General features: G+C 42.9%; 1 protein-coding gene across 6 annotated transcripts in view; it reads left to right on the top strand.

Moving 5' to 3' along the window:
• LOC110288796 (F-box/WD repeat-containing protein 15-like) overlaps positions 1-13,394 on the top strand; it is a 25,146-nt gene extending 11,752 nt beyond the window's left edge. Inside the window, exons 5-10 of one of the 6 annotated variants that reach the window (XM_021155048.1) lie at positions 4,283-4,492; positions 6,610-6,768; positions 7,625-7,835; positions 8,889-9,067; positions 9,357-9,481; positions 13,328-13,394. In XM_021155048.1, coding sequence (XP_021010707.1) covers positions 4,283-4,492; positions 6,610-6,768; positions 7,625-7,835; positions 8,889-9,067; positions 9,357-9,481; positions 13,328-13,394 — 951 coding nt within the window. The other 5 variants (XM_021155046.1, XM_021155047.1, XM_021155049.1 and 2 more) reach the window with 5 other exon arrangements.
• The last annotated feature ends 5,504 nt before the right edge of the window (positions 13,395-18,898 follow it).

Below are 18,898 nucleotides of genomic sequence, written 5' to 3'. Positions count from 1 at the left end.
AAAATGTTGGGTCCTGTTTGTGTAGCCAGTCTATTAGTCTATGCCTTTTTATTGGGGAATTGAGTCCATTGATGTTAAGAGAAATTAAAGAAAAGTAATTGTTGCTTCCTGTTATTTTTGTTGTTAAAGTTGGGATTCTGTTCTTGCGGCTGTCTTCTTTTAGGTTTGTTGAAGGATTACTGTCTTGCTTTTTCTATGGTGTAGTTTCCATCCTTGTGTTGGTGTTTTCCCTTTATTATCCTTTGAAGGGCTGGATTCGTGAAAAGATAATGTGTGAATTTGGTTTTATCATGCAATACTTTAGTTTCTCCATCTGTGGTAATTGAGAGTTTGGCTGGGTATAGTAGCCTGGGCTGGCATTTGTGTTCTCTTAGGGTCTGCATAACATCTGTCCACAATCTTCTGGCTTTCATAGTCTCTGGTGAGAAGTCTGGTGTAATTCTAATAGGCCTGCCTTTATATGTTACTTGACCCTTTTCCCTTACTGCTTTTAATATTTTATCTTTATTTAGTTCATTTGTTGTTCTGATTATTATGTGTTGGGAGGAATTTTTCTGGTACAGTCTATTTGGAGTTCTGTTGGCTTCTTGTATGTTTATGGGCATCTCTTTCTTTAGGTTAGTTTTCTTCTATAATTTTGTTGAAGATATTTGCTGCCCCTTTATGTTGAGAATCTTCATTCTCATCTACTCCTATTATCCATAGGTTTTGTCTTCTCATTGTGTCCTGTATTTCCTGGATGTTTTGAGTTAGGATCTTTCTGCATTTTCCATTTTCTTTGATTGCTGTGCCCATGTTCTCTATGGAATCTTCTGCACCTGAGATTTTCTCTTCCATCTCTTGTATTCTGTTGCTGATGCTTGCATCAATGGTTCCAGATTTCTTTCCTACGTTTTCTATCTCCAGCGTTGTCTCACTTTGGGTTTTCTTTATTGTATATACTTCCATTTTTAGGTCTTGGATGGTTTTGTTCAATTCCATCACCTGTTTAGTTGTGTTTTCCTGTATTTCTTTAAGGACTTCTACCTCTTTAGCAGTGTTCTCCTGTATTTCTTTAAGTGAGTTATTAAAGTCCTTCTTGATGTCCTCTACCAGCATCAAGAGATATGATTTTAAATCCAAGTCTTGCTTTTTGGGTGTATTGGGTTATCCAGGACTGGCTGAGGTGGGAGTGCTGGGTTCTGCTGATAGTGAGTGGCCTTGGTTTCTGTTAGTAAGATTCTTATGTTTGCCTTTCACCATCTGGTAATCTCTGGAGTTAGTTGTTATAGTTGTCTCTGATTGGAGCTTGTTCCTCCTTTGATTCTGTTAGCCTCTGTCAGCAGACCTGGGAGTGTAGCTCTCTCCTGAGTTTCAGTGATAAGAGTCCTCTCTGCAGGCAAGCTCTCCTCTTGCAGGGTAGGTGTACAGATATCTGGCATTCGAAACTCCCTCTTGTTGAAGATGAAGGCCCAAAACAGGGCCTGTCCCAGAAGCTATGTTGCTTCTGTAGTCTGAACTCTCACCTGCACAGACTAATCTCTGAGGGATCTGGGACCCAAGATAGCTCCCCCAGGTACTCCTCAACAGAGCCCTCCGGGCGGGGGGGGGGGCAGACACCTCTCCTCTGGCAGGGAAGGTGCCTGTAAGTCTGGAGCCTGAAACAGGGTCTGTCCCAGAAGCTGTGTCGCTTCTGTAGTCTGCACCCTCACCTGTTCAGACTAGTCACTGAGGGATCCAAGATGGCTCCCCCAGGTGCTCTGTGGCAGAGCCCTTCCGATCGGGGCGTATACCTCTTCTCCCTCTCAACTATTTTGTATTTTAAAAGATAATAGAGCCTAATGGTGAACATTAATCCATTCTTGAGGTTAGTTGGTTCTATTTCTCTGGCAGAAGGTCTTACCTTATATATCTAGGTGGCTTGGAACTGTGTAGGCCAGGCTACCTCCAACTCAACAGATCTGCTTACCTCTGCCCGCTGAGTGCTGAAATTAAGGGTTGACCCAACAAACCCAAGAAAAGGGTTTTTATTTTGTTAGGGTCTCAGTGTTTATAAATATTCCCTCCCAGAGCAAACTGTAAATGTAACATAGTGAACAGGATGATTCTGATGTTGGAGGTTTTGAGGTTTTTAGTTTTAGTTTGTTTTTGGCAGGTGGGTGGTAGTAGGCTGTTAAGGACAATATCAGGCTATCCTAGAGTTTAGGCTAGCCGTGGACTCATGGGGATCCTCCTTCCTCTGTCTCCTAAGTGCCAGGCAGGCTCCTGAGGTATATCATCATTGTACCTGGCAGAGGGAGCCAGGAGTGGAGCAGGACCTCAACCTCCAGAGACTGAGTCATGTGCTACATGGTAATAAGGTCTTCAACAGGTTGCCTTTCAGGGGAGTCAGTTCAGGAGTCACATTTTAGTGAGAGATTGACTTAAAGGGAAGATTACATTTAGAGGGAAGTAGAAGTTATTAATAATTTTCATGAAAATGAAGATAGAGCTTAGAAATGGCTCTCTTGACTGATGCCTCTAATATTTTAGTAAAATTATGGTTTTGGCTTTTTGTGTTTGATGGTGCTGCTGGTTGAGTGTGTGTGTGTGTGTGTGTGTGATTATTTTTAAAAAGACTTATTTTATTTGCTCCATCTGCTCGACCAAAGATGGCATCAAATACCAATACCATTACAGATGTTTGTGAGCCACCATATGATTAGTGGGAATTGAAGTTAGGACCTATGGAAGATCAGGCCCTGCTCTCAAACACTGAGCCATCTCTTCTGTCCCTTGAATTTTTTTAAGCTAAAGGAAAGCCTGGTAGAGAAACATGTTTTTCTCATTTGCATTGTATAAAATTTGATGTTACAGTAACCAGTGTTGGAATTGATTCATTGTGAATAGGTTTGTTTCATGTGTTGTAAAACTTAATACTGCCAGAAGTGGTGGCTCAGGCCATTAACTCTAGCACTCAGGAGGCAAGGGCAGGTGAGTTGGAATCCAGCCTGGTTTATATAGTGAGTGCCAGGAGAGCCAGGGGTATATAGAGTGACTGAGTGACCCTGTCTCATAAAAAAGAAACCCAAAACAAAACAAACAACAAACAACAACAACAACAAACAAAAACAACCAACAACAACAACCAACAAAACCTAGTCTCACTAGAAGTAACCATAGGAACACGCTCCCTGCTTGCACTGTCCGTAAAAGGTGAAATGGCTTGGAACACAGGGCCAGGGATTGTTCTTCATACTTGTTTTGGGGAATTGTTTCCCCCCTTCCATGTGGTTCCAGGAGCCTGAACTCCTGCCATCAGGTTCAGTGGCAGGTGCACTTCCCTGCTGAGCCATCTTGGCAGCCATGTTCTTCTCCCTGGTCTGTATTGTGAGTGTGTGCTCACCTCTGAGCGTAATGCAGGCATCCTGTTTACCTGTCCATTCCTGCCCCAAATAATCTAGATGTTTGTTTTCTTTGTGTTGCTTTTTATTTTTATGTACATAGGTATTCTCCCTGCAGGTATGTCTGTGTGATGGTGTCAGATACCCTGCAACTGGAATTATAAACAGTTGTGAGCTGCCATGGGTGTGCTGGGAATTGAACGCAGGTCCTTTGGTTTAGAATATCTGGTGGTCAGAACTGCTGAACTATCTCCCTAACCCTGGGTTTCTTTTTCTTTTTGAGATAATCTTGTAACGTACTCCCAATTGGCCTACAACTTGACATTGTAGATCGTATTGGCCTCAAGCTGCTAGTGACCTTCCTGCCTCTGCCTCCCTGGGCTGGAATTTGCAGCTTGTGCTATCACATTCAGTGAGGGATTCTTAGAACTTTCATATTTTTAAAAAGATTTATCTATTTTATGTATATAAGTGCACTGTAGTTATACAGATGATTGTGAGTCTTCATGTGGTTGTTGGGAATTGAATTTTTAGGACCTCTGCTTTGAACAGTCAACCCTGCTTGTTCCTGTTAGCCCTGCTCACTCTGGTCATCTCTGTTCAATCAGTCCCTGCCTCCTCTGGTCCAAAGATTCATTTATTATTATATATAAGTACAGTTCAGACTCACCAGAAGAGGTCATCAGATCTTATTGCCTTTGGTTGTGAGCCACCATGTGGTTGCTGGGCTTTGAACTGAGGACCTTTGGAAGAGCAATCAGTGCTCTTACCTGCTGAGCCATCTCACCATCTTGAACATTCATATTCTTTCCTTGTAAGTAAGAAACGGTTCCAGTCTGGACAAGGCTTCCAAATTAAGCTGGTGGGTGAAAGTAGCTGAACTAGAGTTGGTAAGACATGATGATGTTCTTGTTCCCCAGAGCGTTATAACCTGGGTAAGCCCAGTACAGCCAGCAAGTATCAAGCTGTTGACTACCCTCCCTGATATGCACATTGCGGTCACTGTAGATATACAATCAACTATCAAACTGTGGGACTGTCACAATAGGGAAGCTCTGGCGACTAATAACCTGGAATCTCCATGCAAATCACTGAAAACTGTCATTTCTAAGGATGGTCCAATTGTCTTGGTAAGTGACCCCCTCATCTGGAATAGTCACACAGAACAGAATACTTGCCAAGTTGAGGTCCCATTACTATCAAATCTTTTTTTAATATTTATTTTATTATTATACATAAGTACATTGTAGCTGTCTTCAGACACACCAGAAGAGGGCATCAGATGTCATTACAGGTGGTTGTAAGCCACTAATGGTTGCTGGGACTTGAACTCAGGACCTTCGGAAGGGTAGTCAATGCTCTTATCCTCTGAGTCAACTTGCCATTTTGGAGTCTCTGCAACTGCTGAGAGTCAATCACAGTATACCATATATATGGCTATCTTTTATCCTTTGACCTATTTCATGTACATTTCCCTAAGCCATTCTCTTAAAAATATCATTTTAAAATTCTTTCCTGGGATCTGGGGAGAGATGGCTCAGTGAGTAGCAGTGTTTACTGTGCAAGCACGGAGAACTGAGTTCAAATCCCTGATACTCACATAAAAAGTGGGATGTGGCTAAATGTGTCTGTAACCCCAGTGTTGTTGGGGATGGAAACACAAGGGTCACTGGGACTAGATGGCTTCAAGTCAACCTAGCTCCAGGTTCAATAAGAGACTCTCTCAGGAAATCAGGAGAATAGTGATCTAACCGGATACCTGGCTTCCTTCTCTGGTTTCCATGTATTCCCAGATATGTAATCTACATACACATGCATAAATATACATATAACACATATACAAACACACACACAATTTTTCTAAGTAATTTTACATCATCTTGTCTTTGAATTGTTTACTATTTTTGAATCTGAATTTGGGTATGAACAATAGAGAGAAAATTCAGAACTTTATCAGATATTGAGAAAAAAGGATAATGTTGATGCCCCAGTGAGTTCTGAGGAGGAGTGATTGAGGGCTTGGAAAATCTTTGCATATACCATACCTCATGTGTTTGAGACAGACTCTCATTATGTACTCCTGGCTGGACTAGAACTCACTGTGTAGACTAGGGTAATCTAACTCACAGAGATCAGACTGCCTCTGCCTTCTGAGTGTTGGGATTAAAGGCATATGCTACCATGTCCTACAAAAGTTTCTTTAAAAAATCCTATCCATCCCATAATTAGCCTCCAAACGCTGACACCATTGCATACACTAGCAAGATTTTGCTGAAAGGACCCAGATTGAGCTCTCTCTTGTGAGACTAGGCCAGGGCCTAGCAAACACATAAGTGGATGCTCACAGTCAGCTATTGGATGGATCACAGGGCCCCCAATGGAGGAGCTAGAGAAAGTATCCAAGGAGCTAAAGAGATCTGCAACCCTGTAGGTGCAACAACATTATGAACTAACCAGTACCCCGGAGCTCTTGACTCTAGCTGCATATGTATCAAAAGATGGCTAGTAGGCCATCACTGGAAAGAGAGGCCCATTGGACACACAAACTTTATATGCCCCAGTACAGGGGAACACCAGGGCCAAAAAGTGGGAATGGGTGGGTAGGGGAGTGTGGGGGGGGGAGGATATGGGGGACTTTTGGGATAGCATTGGAAATGAGGAAAATATGTAATAAAAAAAATCCTTTAGGACATGGTGGTGCGTGTCACAGAGGCAGGTGACTCTCTTGAGTTTGAGGCCAGCCTGGTCTACAGAGTGAGTTCCAGGATAGCCAGGGCTACACAGAGACATCCTGTCTGAAGAAACACAAAAGAAAAAAATTATTTGTGTTTGTTTGACTATTTTGCTTACATGTGTGTCTATGAATTATGAACAGGTTTAGAAGTGAGAAGAGACTATTGGAGGCCCTGGGGTTGAACCCCTCCCCCCCCCACACACACACTTTCTCTCTGTGTGTCTCTTTCTCTCCCTCTCTCTTTTTCTCTCTCTGTGTGTGTCTCTCTGTGTCTGTCTTTCTGTCTCTGTCTCTCTCTGCACAGTTACCTACTGAGACAAACCCCAGTCCTAGAGAGCCTTATTTCATGGCATCCATCCAGACACTCTGTGAGGCAGGCTGGGTCTCATTTGGGTCTCATTAGGGTCTTATTACTGGACTTGAAGACACAGTGGTGAATCTCAGAGCAGATAACACTGCTTCCTCCATGCTTAACCTTTCCCCACTGACCTCGTGCTGCTGCTCTGATTTCAGGCAGGCGATACCTTGGGTAACCTCTACATCTTTAGGATTCCAGATTTACACCTCATTTCCACAGTCAGTGTATTCCCTTGTGGTTTTGATGAAATTGATTGCTCTCCTCAGAAGAAATGGGTCTTACTGAGTCAGAACCACCCATATATTTATCCAAAGGTAGGTCTTTTCTAGCAATGATGAAGACTGGAGAGAGTGGGAAGGTTGATTTCTCAGGGATATCCAGGCAGACTACTCCCCCTCGCTTAAGCCCTATCATAAGAAAAGCCATTCCTACAGTCAGAAAAGAATAATGTACTTGGAAGCAGTCACATGTCCATTCATAGTGGCACATATCTATTCATGATGTGTCCTTGAAATGTGGCTTAGCCAAAGGATGAAGGCAGGTGAATTAACAGTCCCCAGACATCTTTGCTGGCCCTGAACTCAAAGCAATTTTCTATCACTGGCTGACATGCCATGTCAAATTTCAACTAAGTGCTACCATAACCCAATGCTTTATATACTGCCTTATCTCTTTAACTGCCAGCCCTCTGGTGCCTGGTACTTAGGTGAGAGATGGTCTGCTCAGAGCCCAAGTACTCCTCAGGGCCCAAGCATATTCATTTAGTTATACGTCAATATATTATTAAAGCAGCCTCAGTTACACTATGATAATCTCAAAGCCTTATTTAAAGAAAGGAAGTGTCCAGAAGTGCCCTGGACTAATCATGTGCACAGGGAAACTGTACTTAACCAAGCTCTGCCTGAGGCATCCATTGCAGTAGGGTCTGTGAGGTGCCTTTTGACCTGAGTCAGGGACTCCATTCTGTCTCTGAATATGATGGGAAGGGCAGGGAGAGGGTGAGTTATTCGGACCTTGAGTGGAAACAATGACTGTTCTTCCCTGTCCTGGGTATAGAACAGATGGGGCCACTCCTGGGTTTCTTTTGGAAGCCCCTCATGCGGACTGTGCATGTGTCAGGCTGCAGAGATTTTTCTCTTCATTGACTCCCCTGGGCAATACTCTCTGCAGGTGTTTTACATGAACAGCTTACTGAGGACATCAGAATTCTCTGACCCAGTGTCTACCATTCTTGAATTTTCCTCATGCAAAAGAGCCTTCTGGACCCCAAGAAGGGAAGACAGAATAACACTGATGTCCAGAAGAGGTCGCCCCATAGTCACAAGGTTTGAAACATATGATATGAAGCTGGAAGAGATCGGGAACAAAATAATTGTTAAAGGTAAACCTTAGAAAGTTCTCAATCCAGACATATTGGCACACACCCCAAATCAGGAGACTGAGTCAGGAAAACTGAGTCAGAGAGGCTGCTGTCTCACAAATGGAAAGATGGAGCTGAGAAGATGGTTTAGCATGTGCACATGCATACATACACTCACACAGATCTGTATACACACACACACACACACACACACACACACACACACACACACAGATAAAATAAAAAAATAGTAAAAATAAAAGACCAAACATGATTGTGCATACCTTTAATTCCATCATTCAGGCTGTGATACAGGCTGGTCTTTTCCAGTTCCAGGACAGTCTGCTGTATACAGTGAGTATCAGGTTAGACATGGATACATAGTAAGACCTTGTTTCAAAAGAAAAAAAAACCCCACATGTAAACAATAAAGAACTATAAGAAAGTGTGGAAAATGGCTTAGGCCAGTGGTTTTCTACCTATGGGTCATGAACCCTATGACAAATTTATGTTTTCAAAAATACTTAAATCACAGTTGATAACAGTAGCAATATTACCATTATGAAAAAGCCATGAAAGTAACTTTATGGCTGGGCAGGACCCCCTGCCCCATGCCACATGAGATTTGTAATAAAGTTCAGTAGGAAGAATTAGAAAGGTTGAGAAGGACTGGCTTAGAGAATAGAGACACTTCCCTACCAAGCCTGACAACCTAGTTCAACCTAATTCCTGGGGTACCACACGATGGAGGACAGAGCCAAATCCCTCAAGTTGTCCCCTGACCCCCACATGTGTGTTTCTGGCATGAATACCTACTCAAACATAATAACGTAAAAACAATTTTTAAAAGAAATCCCAATTTCTCATGTATCTCCCCAAGTTCCCATAGTAAGATATAAATGCTTAACATTGTTTTGTATTTTTAGACATTGAAGACAGGGTTTCTCTGTGTAGCTGTGGCTAACCTGGCACACCATGGAAGGAGGGATATGCTTTTCACAAAGCATTAAGGATATTGCTCTTACTTAAATGACTGAAAAACTTGCCTCTGTATTTTCTGTTTGTTTGGAACAGGACATTTGGTAGCAAGTTTCTCTTTGCAAGACTACAATGAGAACCCAAAATGGATGGGAGTCAATGATAAGAGCATGATAGTTTGTTCAACTAGATCCTCTCTCTTGCTCTTCAGCATGAAGGGTCTCCATCTACAGACATTTCAGTACAGCTCAGAAACGATCGTGAGACTATTAGTGGTATGTTTAGGTCGTTTCTTCTCCAGTGGGGGTTTAAAAATAGATTTACATTTTTTAAAACTTCATACTGTTGGGGTGTGCACATATGCATTTGTCTGTGCGTGAGCACTTTAAGAGTCCAGAGGCAGACTTCCTGGTGTTAGTCTCTTTCTTTCCATCTTTACATTGGCTCAGAGCACCAGGTTTGCTCAGCAAGTGCCTTTACCTGATGAGCCATCTCCTAGGCCCTCTCCCTGTCTTTTGATCTGACATTGACTCCAGCCTACTCACATTTGGATGTCCTTTGAAGGACCCCGTTCATGTCATCGTCACCTGTAATGATGGCTCTTTAGATGTGTACATGTGGGAGGAGAGAAGCCTGTTGCTCAGGAGGTGTTATGGACTGCAAAACGGGAGACATCTGCCATCGTTTGGGTAAGCTCTGCTTCTTGACTTAAACTGGACATTAATTGTAAAACATTTCTGGGACTGGAGACTTGGCTCAGCTGTTAAGAGCACTGGCTGCTCTTCCAGAGGACTTGGGTTCAATCCCCAGCATCCACATGGCAGCTCACACCTGTCTGTAACTCCAGTTCCAGGGGATCTGACTGACACCTTCACACCAATACATTGAAAATAACATTAAACATACTAAAAATTCTACATAAGAATGCATTTTAAACAGAAATGAACTTTATATAAAATGTAGGACTAAATTTATGATCTCCAGCATCATACAGAATAGACATTGGCTGTGTATGTGTAATATTTAAGAAGCAGAAGCAGGAGGTTCCAGAAGTGCATGGTCACCTTCTGCTACTTAAGAAGTTTGGTGGCCAGACTGGGTTCATTGCAAAACCATCACAAACAGAGAAAAATAATAAATGGCTAAGTATAACACAAGCCTTTAATCCCAGCACTCGAGAAGCAGAGTCATGTGGCTATCTTGTCAGTCTGAGGCCAGCCTGGTCTACATAGTGAGTCCCATGACAGCCAGAGCTGTAGAGAGAGATATTATGTATTAGAAAAGAAGGCAGGGAGAGAAAAGAAAGAATTGCTAGTTCTTCGGATTTCAGCACAATGAGTTATTTCAACAGTCCCAGGCCCACTGCTGAAGTGAGGGGACTATTTCCTCATATCTTGTCTTTAATGGCAGGATGGGTGGGTTCTCCTGAGTGCAGCCCCTTCTTGGGGTGCTTCATCAGTGAGCTGTCATCATCTCCATTTAGCTAATTTTCCTTTGAGTTTTACTTACCTTCATCCAAGTTATTTTCAGTGATCTTGGTATGGTGGTACAGGCCCCAAATCCTGCTTCCAGGATGCCGAAGCAAATGCTGATTGCCTCTTAGCAAGACACCTTTAACACATGTCTTTAAAAAAAGGAAGAGAAAAAAATGAGTCCCCGCTCTTTGGTTTGCTCTGTGTATCATATGCAGTCTTGGAAACAGCCTGGCTATGAACTCTATCTTGAGATCCACCTGTCTCTGCCTCCAGAGTTCTGGGACTAAAGGTTTTTGCCCTGGATCCCTTAATTTCAAGGGTCAACAGCATATTAAAAAGTTAGCAATATAATTTAAATTACATGTATTACTTAAAGATATTTCTCCCTCTGAACATAGTGCCACAGAGCTATAATTCCAGCAGGCAGGGAACTAAGGCAGAAGAATTACCTCAAGTTTGGGGCTAGCCCATGCCACATTCAAATTCAATGCTAATCTGGGCTACACAATTGAAAACTTATTTCAATTTTCTCACTCTCTGTGAGGTTTCTCTTAGTTCTCTTGATTGGTTGTGGTTGTTTGGTACATTTTGGTGTGTTGTTTGGTTGTTTCCTCCACTGGGCTGTGGAGACTTTGTAGTTTGATTCAGTCCCATTTGTCAGTTCTTGCTTTGGTGGCTGGTACGTGGGAGTTCCTGGTCAAGAGAGCACTCCTGCCTAGACCAAAGTCATGGGGCTTTTTCTACAGATTCTCTCTTGGTCATTTTCTAGTCTCGGATCTAGTCTTTCCTTCCATGTGTTATGAGTCAATTATTGAACTATTGATTAGTGAGAGGTATAAGAATATGGTGGCCTTTGAATCTTCCTGATACCATTTATTGGAGAGTCTATTGCTTGTCCTTAAAAAAAAAAAAAAAACAAACAAAGGATAAAAGTGCAGGTTCTCTTCCTAGGCTGTGATGCATGTGTTTGATGCTATGATCATTCATTCTGCTTTGATTACAGCAGCTTGCTGTGAGGTATTTTAAAATCTGATACTGTGATAGCTTCGGTTTTGTTGTTTTGCTCAAGAAGACCTTGGATGTGTAACATGTAACGTGTGTGTGTGTCTGTCTGTCTGTGTCAGTGTGTGTTTGAGGATGTACATGTGTTTTGTTGTTTTGAGACATCTTGTATACCCCCAGAATGGATTGAAACTTGCTATACAGTTAAGGGTAGTCTAACTATTTATTCAAGGCTTGCCTTGAGCTCCTGAAACTTCTCCCTCTCACTCAGTCTCAGTTTTTAAAATTGGTATTAGTTTCTTCTCCTTCAGGATTTGGAAAGGGCTCTACAATGTCCTTCTGGCTTCTATGATGTGCTGAAACATCCCTGTCATGGGGGTCTGTCATTCTATAGATGATCAGGTGGAATGTCCCTCTGATTTCAAGTTTTTTGTTTAATTTTAGAAACTTGTTTTTGGTGAATCTAATGTAAATGGTTGGATGTTAATATATTTGGGCTTGATTTGCTTTTGACTTTGTAGACTTACCAATTTGGGGAAGGTATTTTGTCTTTCTTGTGCTGGGGGAGTGAATTTAGGGTCTTTCACATGTAAAGGATGAACTCTGATAATGAACTTTACCCCAAAATTTCAGGGAGTTTTGCATGCCAGGTGGAGGGAGATAGTGGTGCGATTTTTACCACCTCAATGCAAAGCAGAATAAGGGTGTGGATGACAGGTTTCCATTAGGGTCTACAAGGCCACAGGCAGGAGGACGTGTAACTGTCCAGGGTAGGCCTGACTTAGCTCCTGAGTGATCCAGTAGATGTTTCCCTCAGTAGTAAATAATGGAATGATTGACATGTGCCCCACCATCTCCACACCCCCTAGTGGGGAGGAGATGCATTGCTATATTCACTCTGAGTGGACCAAGTATGGCTAAGCGAACAAAATTCAATTTTAAAATAAAATTTTAAAAGAAAACTTTTGTTTTTTTCCTGAGACAAGGTCTTACTATGTAGCTTAGACTAACCTCAAACTGCCTCAAACTCTAATTCCCTGACCTCATCTCCTAATTTCAAGTGATTTATAGGTCCGTGGCATCACACCCGGATGCTCTCTCTGTTCTTAAGCTAGGAAATGTTCTGAACAACTGAGGATTGAGAAATGGGGCAGAGGTCTATTGCAGGGGACTGGGATTGGAACTCACGCTATGGACGATAGTCGTCCTTTGCCAATGTGCACAGTTACTCAATTAACCTGAGATGGCTTAGCAATGTCACCAAGCCTGACAAGTTCAGTCTCTGGAACCTATTGGTGAAAGGAGAGATCTTATTCACACAAGTTATTATCTATGCACTCCAGACATCGGAGCATATGCATGTACTCCAGGACACACACCTACAGGCACACACAGGCACACACACCCATGTCAGCAGGTACACAGGCACACACATACAAGTATATTGTCATATATGAACAAACATCAGCATGCACAGTTAGGCAAGTACCCACTCAGGTACACACAGGCATGTACCACACACACAGGCTTACACATGGTCGAGCACATGCACACATGCACACACACACACACACACACACGACAAATAAGTATATATTTTCATTTGTTTATTTTATGTTTTTGAGTACACTGAAGATGTCTTCAGACACAGCAGAAGAGGGCATTAGATTGCATTACAGATGGTTGTCAGTCAACATGTGGTTTCAATTTAGGACCCCTGAAAGAACAGTCAGTGCTTTAACCAATGAACCATCTCTCCAGCTAGCCACAAAACAGTATTTAAAAGTTTTAAACAGATTCATGGCTATGATGAAAAGACAGTCCTTTAATTATGGTTGATAAACCTCACTCCTACTTGCGTACTGACATCTTGTTTTTTTCCCATTGGCAGCTTCATTAAAAATTTGCTATGTGATGATGTGAGCATAGTTCAGTTGATGATAGATCGTCAAGGCCCCTGCTTTCTGATGGCATATACCTTGAACATCTGCTCTTGAAAACTGAGTGGGTTGTGTGTCCTCTTTCTCAATGATAATAAAGGTCTATTTGCAAGCACAGGCTGGTGATTTCAGTGTTGCTAAGCAGTGAAGAGGTCAAATTTGGTGGTACACACCTTTCATCCTGACACTGGAGTGGCACAGGCAGGTGGAAGACCTGATTTCTGAGGGCAGCCTGGTCTACAGAGCTAGTTCCAGACCAACCAGGGCTACATCATGAGAACCTATCTCTGAAACAAATACCGTGGCTAGATGAACAAGCCATTTGGCTGTGACATCTGTCATTTCATTGCTATAGGGTTGACTCAGATGAGCAGGCCATGTGGGCAGCTTATCACTGCAGAAGCCATGTGGCAAATTAAAAAAATACCTTTTTTGAGACCATAAATTTCCCTTTTACAATACCCAAGATACAATTCGCAAAACACATGAAACTAAAGAAGGAAGATCAAAGTATAGGTACTTCGATCCTTCTTAGAAAGGAGAAAAAAATACCCATGGTATGATTTACAGACACAAAGTGTGGAGCAGAGACTGAAGGAATGACCATCCAGAGGCTGCCCCACCTGGGGATCCACCCCATATACAGCTACCAAACCCAGACAGTACTGTGGATGCCAACAGGAGCTTGTTGACAGGAGCCTGATACAACTGTCTCCTGAGAGGCTCTGCCAGTGCCTGACAAATACAGAAGTGGATGCTTGCAGCCATCCATTGGACAGAGCACAGGGTCTCTAGCTCTGAAGGAGCTAGAGAAAGGACCCAAGGAGCTGAAGAGTTTTGCAGCCCCATAGGAGGAACAACAACATGAACTAACCAGTACCCCCAGGGCTCCCTGGGACTAAAACACCAACCAAGGAAAACACATGTTGGAACTCATGACTCTAGCAGCAGATATAGCAGAGGATGGGCTTGTTGGTCATCAATGGGAGGAGAGGCCCTTGGTGCTGTGAAGGTTCTATGCCCCAGTATAGGGCAATTCTGGAGCCAGGAAGTGGGAGTGGGTAGGTTTTAAACAGGGAGATGGGGGAGCACATAGGGAGTTTCAGAGGGGAAACTAGGAAAGGGGGTAACATTTGAAATGTAATTAAAGAAAATATCTAATAAAAAACCTTCCCCTGTCCCCCCTCCTCCTCTAAACCTTCACATATACCTCTCCTCACTGTTCTCTTTTGAATTCTTGACCTTTTTTTCCTCTCAAATCCTTTTAAAATCAAGGGCATATGGGCTGGGGAGATAACTCAGCAGTGAAGACCACTGGCCTGGATTTAATTGTTAGCACACCGAGCAGCTAACAACTGTCTGTGATCCATTTCAGAGGATATGTTACCCTTCCCACATATAGGCAAAACAGCAAGAGACATAAAAATCTTTAAAAAAAAAATAAAAAGAAGCAAAGAAAAAATAATTTTTAAAAGCCAGGAGGTAGCAGAGCATACCTTTAATCCCACCTCTTGGGAGACAGAGTCAGCCAGAAAAGAGTACAAGCCAGCCTGGTTTACAGAACGAGTTCCAGGACAGTCAGGGCTGTGTATATGTGTTCACAGAGAAACTGTCTTGAAAATGTTAACATGGGCTGGGCGTGGTGGCACACGCCTTTAATCCCAGCACTCAGGAGGCAGAGGCAGGTGGATTTCTGAGTTCGAGGCCAGCCTGGTCTACAAAGTGAGTTCCAGGACAGCCAGGGCTATACAGAGAAACCCTGTCTCGGAAACAAAAAAACAAACAAAAAAAAAAACCATTAACATGGAAAATTTAATTGAGCTTATGGTTTAAAAGGATTAGAGTCAATAGGGTAGAGCAAAGGCATGGAGGCAGGAACAGAGAGTGCACATCTTGATCTGCACATAGGAAGCAAAGAGACACCATGGGAATGACAAGTCTTTTTAAAACTCAAAGACTATCCACAGTGACACAACCCCTCCAACAGAGTCACACCTCCTAATCCTTCCAAAATAGTCCCACCAACTATTGGCCAAGCTTATGGGACTCATTCTCTTTCAGATAACCAAACATGTACACACATGCAAATCACACAGAATCACGCAGAAAGAAACCCCATAGCTAAGCCACTTGAGTGGTCAAAGTAAATGGATCCTTAATCATATGTTGAGCTCAAGGCTAAGCTGGGGTACATGACACCACCTCTCAAAAGAAATAAAACCAAAGGACTAGAGACGAGGCTTGGCAGTTAAGACAAGAGCTTCTCTTCCAGAGGACCCAGGTTCAATTCCCAGCACCCACAGGGCAGTTCACAACTGACAATCCTGTTCCAAGTATTTAACGCCCTCTTTTGGCCTCTGATGAAACTACATGCTTTTGGTACACATTCAGGCAAAACATACATACATACATGCAAAAGAAGCTCCCTGACTGCCTGACTCTCTAAGGGGAGTTTATGACTGGAGACCCAGCACTAAGGAGGCTGAGCCTGATCACAGGGAGTTCAAGGTAGCTTAGACTGTGTGACAAAACCCTTTCTCAAGTAAGTAAATAAGGCTATATTGCTAAACAGAAAAGAATTTTCTGAGTTAGGGAATGAAAATATTAATAAATTAAAAAAGCAGGCGAAACAGAGACAATTTGTTCATAGAATTTTAAAGAATTTCTTAATGATTTTCAGAGTTTGTGCCCTTCCCCTGTGGGGCCCTGAAAGGCAGCCTGTTTTGGTTGAATGAGGCTTGCTCTTGAGACCCAGTTGAAAAATTTACAAGGGATGGGACAGTGAGCCATGTTCCCAGAGAGGTGTCTGATACCACAGAACCACCAACGCCATAATTCTGTCACTATCAGTCATTCAGACAAAGCCCCAAGCTCCTGGCATTCTAGCTTGACTCCACCCTCACAGTTACTTGAGTATGAGGCCTGGTATGGCCTCAATTACCTCTCCACAATTACCTGGCAACAAGACTGTAGCCCAGCCCACTAGAAAAAGAACTAGAGTTGCTTGGCCCTTCCTCTCTCTCTTAGGCTCTCACCTTTCTTACTCTCATTTCTAGCTCTCCTTTATCATCTCTTCCCCCTCTTCTCTCCACTTAGCCATGGTCAGCCTCTCTCTTTCTACTTTCTCTCTTTCTCCCTGCCTTTCTACAATAGAGCTCTAAAACAGTAGACTGTCTCTGCTCATCATGGTCTGATGTGCTTGAATGATGGGGTAGGATTTCCCCTGAAGAGCCATGTCTAACTTTCTTGAAAGCCTTCCTGTGCCCTCCCTCCCCCATGGACTGTACCAAGGATTCTCGCCTGCATGGGAAACACCCAGTGCCCCTTCTCCCCCTGCCTCCTTCCTTTGGCCATGAGGCTGGCTGAGCCACCCTCGGAGCTCCCACTTTGTTCTCAGCTCTTCCAAGGTATCGAACTCTGTTTGGGATGCCTAAGACTGAGAATCTGTTATCTCTGAACTTATTGAGGCCCAGAGACTTCAGAATGCCTGCCCTTTTTCTATACCCAGCTCTGGCAGGCTGAGTTCCGTGGCTTCCCACAGGCAGACACCCACCTGGGGCCCAGTGGAAAGCTTATGGCAGTTCTCCCTATTCTGCCTGCCCAGAGCACCAGAACTCTGAGGGGACTCCTGTTTCCTCCCTCTCCCTTTATTCCCCCATGCCTGCTGCCCTACATTCCCCCATCCTTGAGCAGTGAAAACAGAACTTGAATGCTTAGAACAATGGATTTTATGACCTAAGTGGAGTTGTCTGCCTTGCTGCACCTGCAATTTCCTTTAGGAACTTAGAGGGAATTGACTGGCCAGCTAAGCTTGCTTTGCAACACAATCCAGCTGAAGCAAAGGATGGGTTTTGTGGTCTTCCCTTTATAAGCTGGAGCTGCAAAATTAAATTTTGAGTTTTGATCAGATCCTTCTTTTGGCTCTATCCTTCTCTCTCACACTATCCTTTTCCATTTCCAGAACCCCATTCAGGTAAACCCAGTTTTCCATGGGCATTGGAAATATACAGGTGATGCTGGAACAAGGGGTCTGAAAATGGGGTGACCCACTGAGAAATGCTGTCTTGGGTAGAGCTCCAGAGAAAACAGAGGAAAAGTAACAGTATCCTGCACACTAAGAAACAAACAGCATTAATGGTAGCACTAGATATAAAGTTTATTTTTTGGAGGCTGTTGTTGCAGGAGATGCATTTAAGGGGAATACAGCTAGGCTGGAGTGATGCTGACCAGATGCTGATTTCACCCAGGGGCGAAAGCGCATTGGACAGGGAAATTTTATATAGGGATATATCTGCAGCCAAAAGCTCCATCAGGAGAGAGGAGCAAGGTTTATAAAAAACAGATGTTAGAAAAATTCTTAGCTCAATTGGATTTATGCACTGAGTATCTCAGAGAAGTAGAAAGAAAGAGAGATAAATAAAGAGAGAGAATAGGTTTCCCCAGTCCAGGACCTGTTAGCAAAAATGGACATAAGCTATTTCAGAGCTCTCCTAGTGACAGTTGGAAATTGCTATCCAGCTTCCTCTCTGGCTCCTACTGGAGCTATCCTTAGTCCGGGTTAAATCTAGGTCCCTTTGGGACATGAAATTCTCTTCTATCTCTGTATTGTCTGTCCTTGGTATTCCAATCTGTCCATGTGTGTCAATTTATGTCTATTTTCATTTCATAATTTGAATGATTGTTGTTCTGTGTTTCATGTTGAAAAGCAAAAATGGTTAAAACTTTATCTCTGGCTATCCACCCCTCAATTTAATTTAACTTGTTTAGAACTCAGTCTCAATTTGCAGAGCAGAAACTAATAAGTTACCCTGCATGGTAACTGGGAGTCAAGCACAGCTGGAGACAGGGTGTTTTTCCCTTGAAATTACAGCTAGAAAGGATGAGGAAATTTTGTTTGGTCTAAATATATAAGATGTGTGTACCACTTCATTTTTGTTTCTGAGTGGTTTTATTTTTTTTCCCGCGTCTGCTATTTTTTAAAAAAATTTTTAATATTTTTATTACGTATTTTCCTCAATTACATTTCTAATGCTATCCCAAAGTCCCTTATACCCCTCCCCACTTCCCTGCCCACCCATTCCCATTTATTTGGCCCTGGCTTCCCCTGTACTGGGGCATATAAAGTTTGTCCAATGGGACTCTCTTTCCAGTGATGGCCGACTAGGCCATCTCTTGATACATATGCAGCTAGAGTCAAGAGCTCCGGGTACTGGTTAGTTCATAATGTTGTTCCACGTATAGGGTTGAGATACCTTTAGCTCCTTGGGTACTTTCTCTAGCTCCTCCATTGGGAGCCCTGTGATCCATCCACTAGCTGACTGTGAGCATCCACTTCTGTGTTTGCTAGGCCCCGGCATAGTCTCACAAGAGACAGCTCTATCTGGGTCCTTTCAGCAAAATCTTGCTAGTGTATGCAATGGTGTCAGCGTTTGGAAGCTGATTATGGGGTGGATCCCTGGATATGGCAGTCAATAGATGGTCCATCCTTTCGTCACAGCTCCAAACTTTGTCTCTGTAACTCCTTCTATGAGAGTTTTGATTCCAATTCTAAGAAAGGGCACAGTATCCACACTCTAGTCTTCATTCTTCTTATGTTTCATGCGTTTAGCTAATTGTATCTTATATCTTGGGTATCCTAAGTTTTGGGCTAATATCCACTTATCAGTGAATACATATTGTGTGAGTTCCT

The sequence above is a fragment of the Mus caroli genome, unplaced genomic scaffold (genome assembly GCF_900094665.2).
Source record: "Mus caroli unplaced genomic scaffold, CAROLI_EIJ_v1.1 scaffold_13141_1, whole genome shotgun sequence".
Taxonomy (NCBI): Eukaryota; Metazoa; Chordata; class Mammalia; order Rodentia; family Muridae; genus Mus; species Mus caroli.
This window is presented reverse-complemented; position numbering and strand designations above follow the sequence as displayed.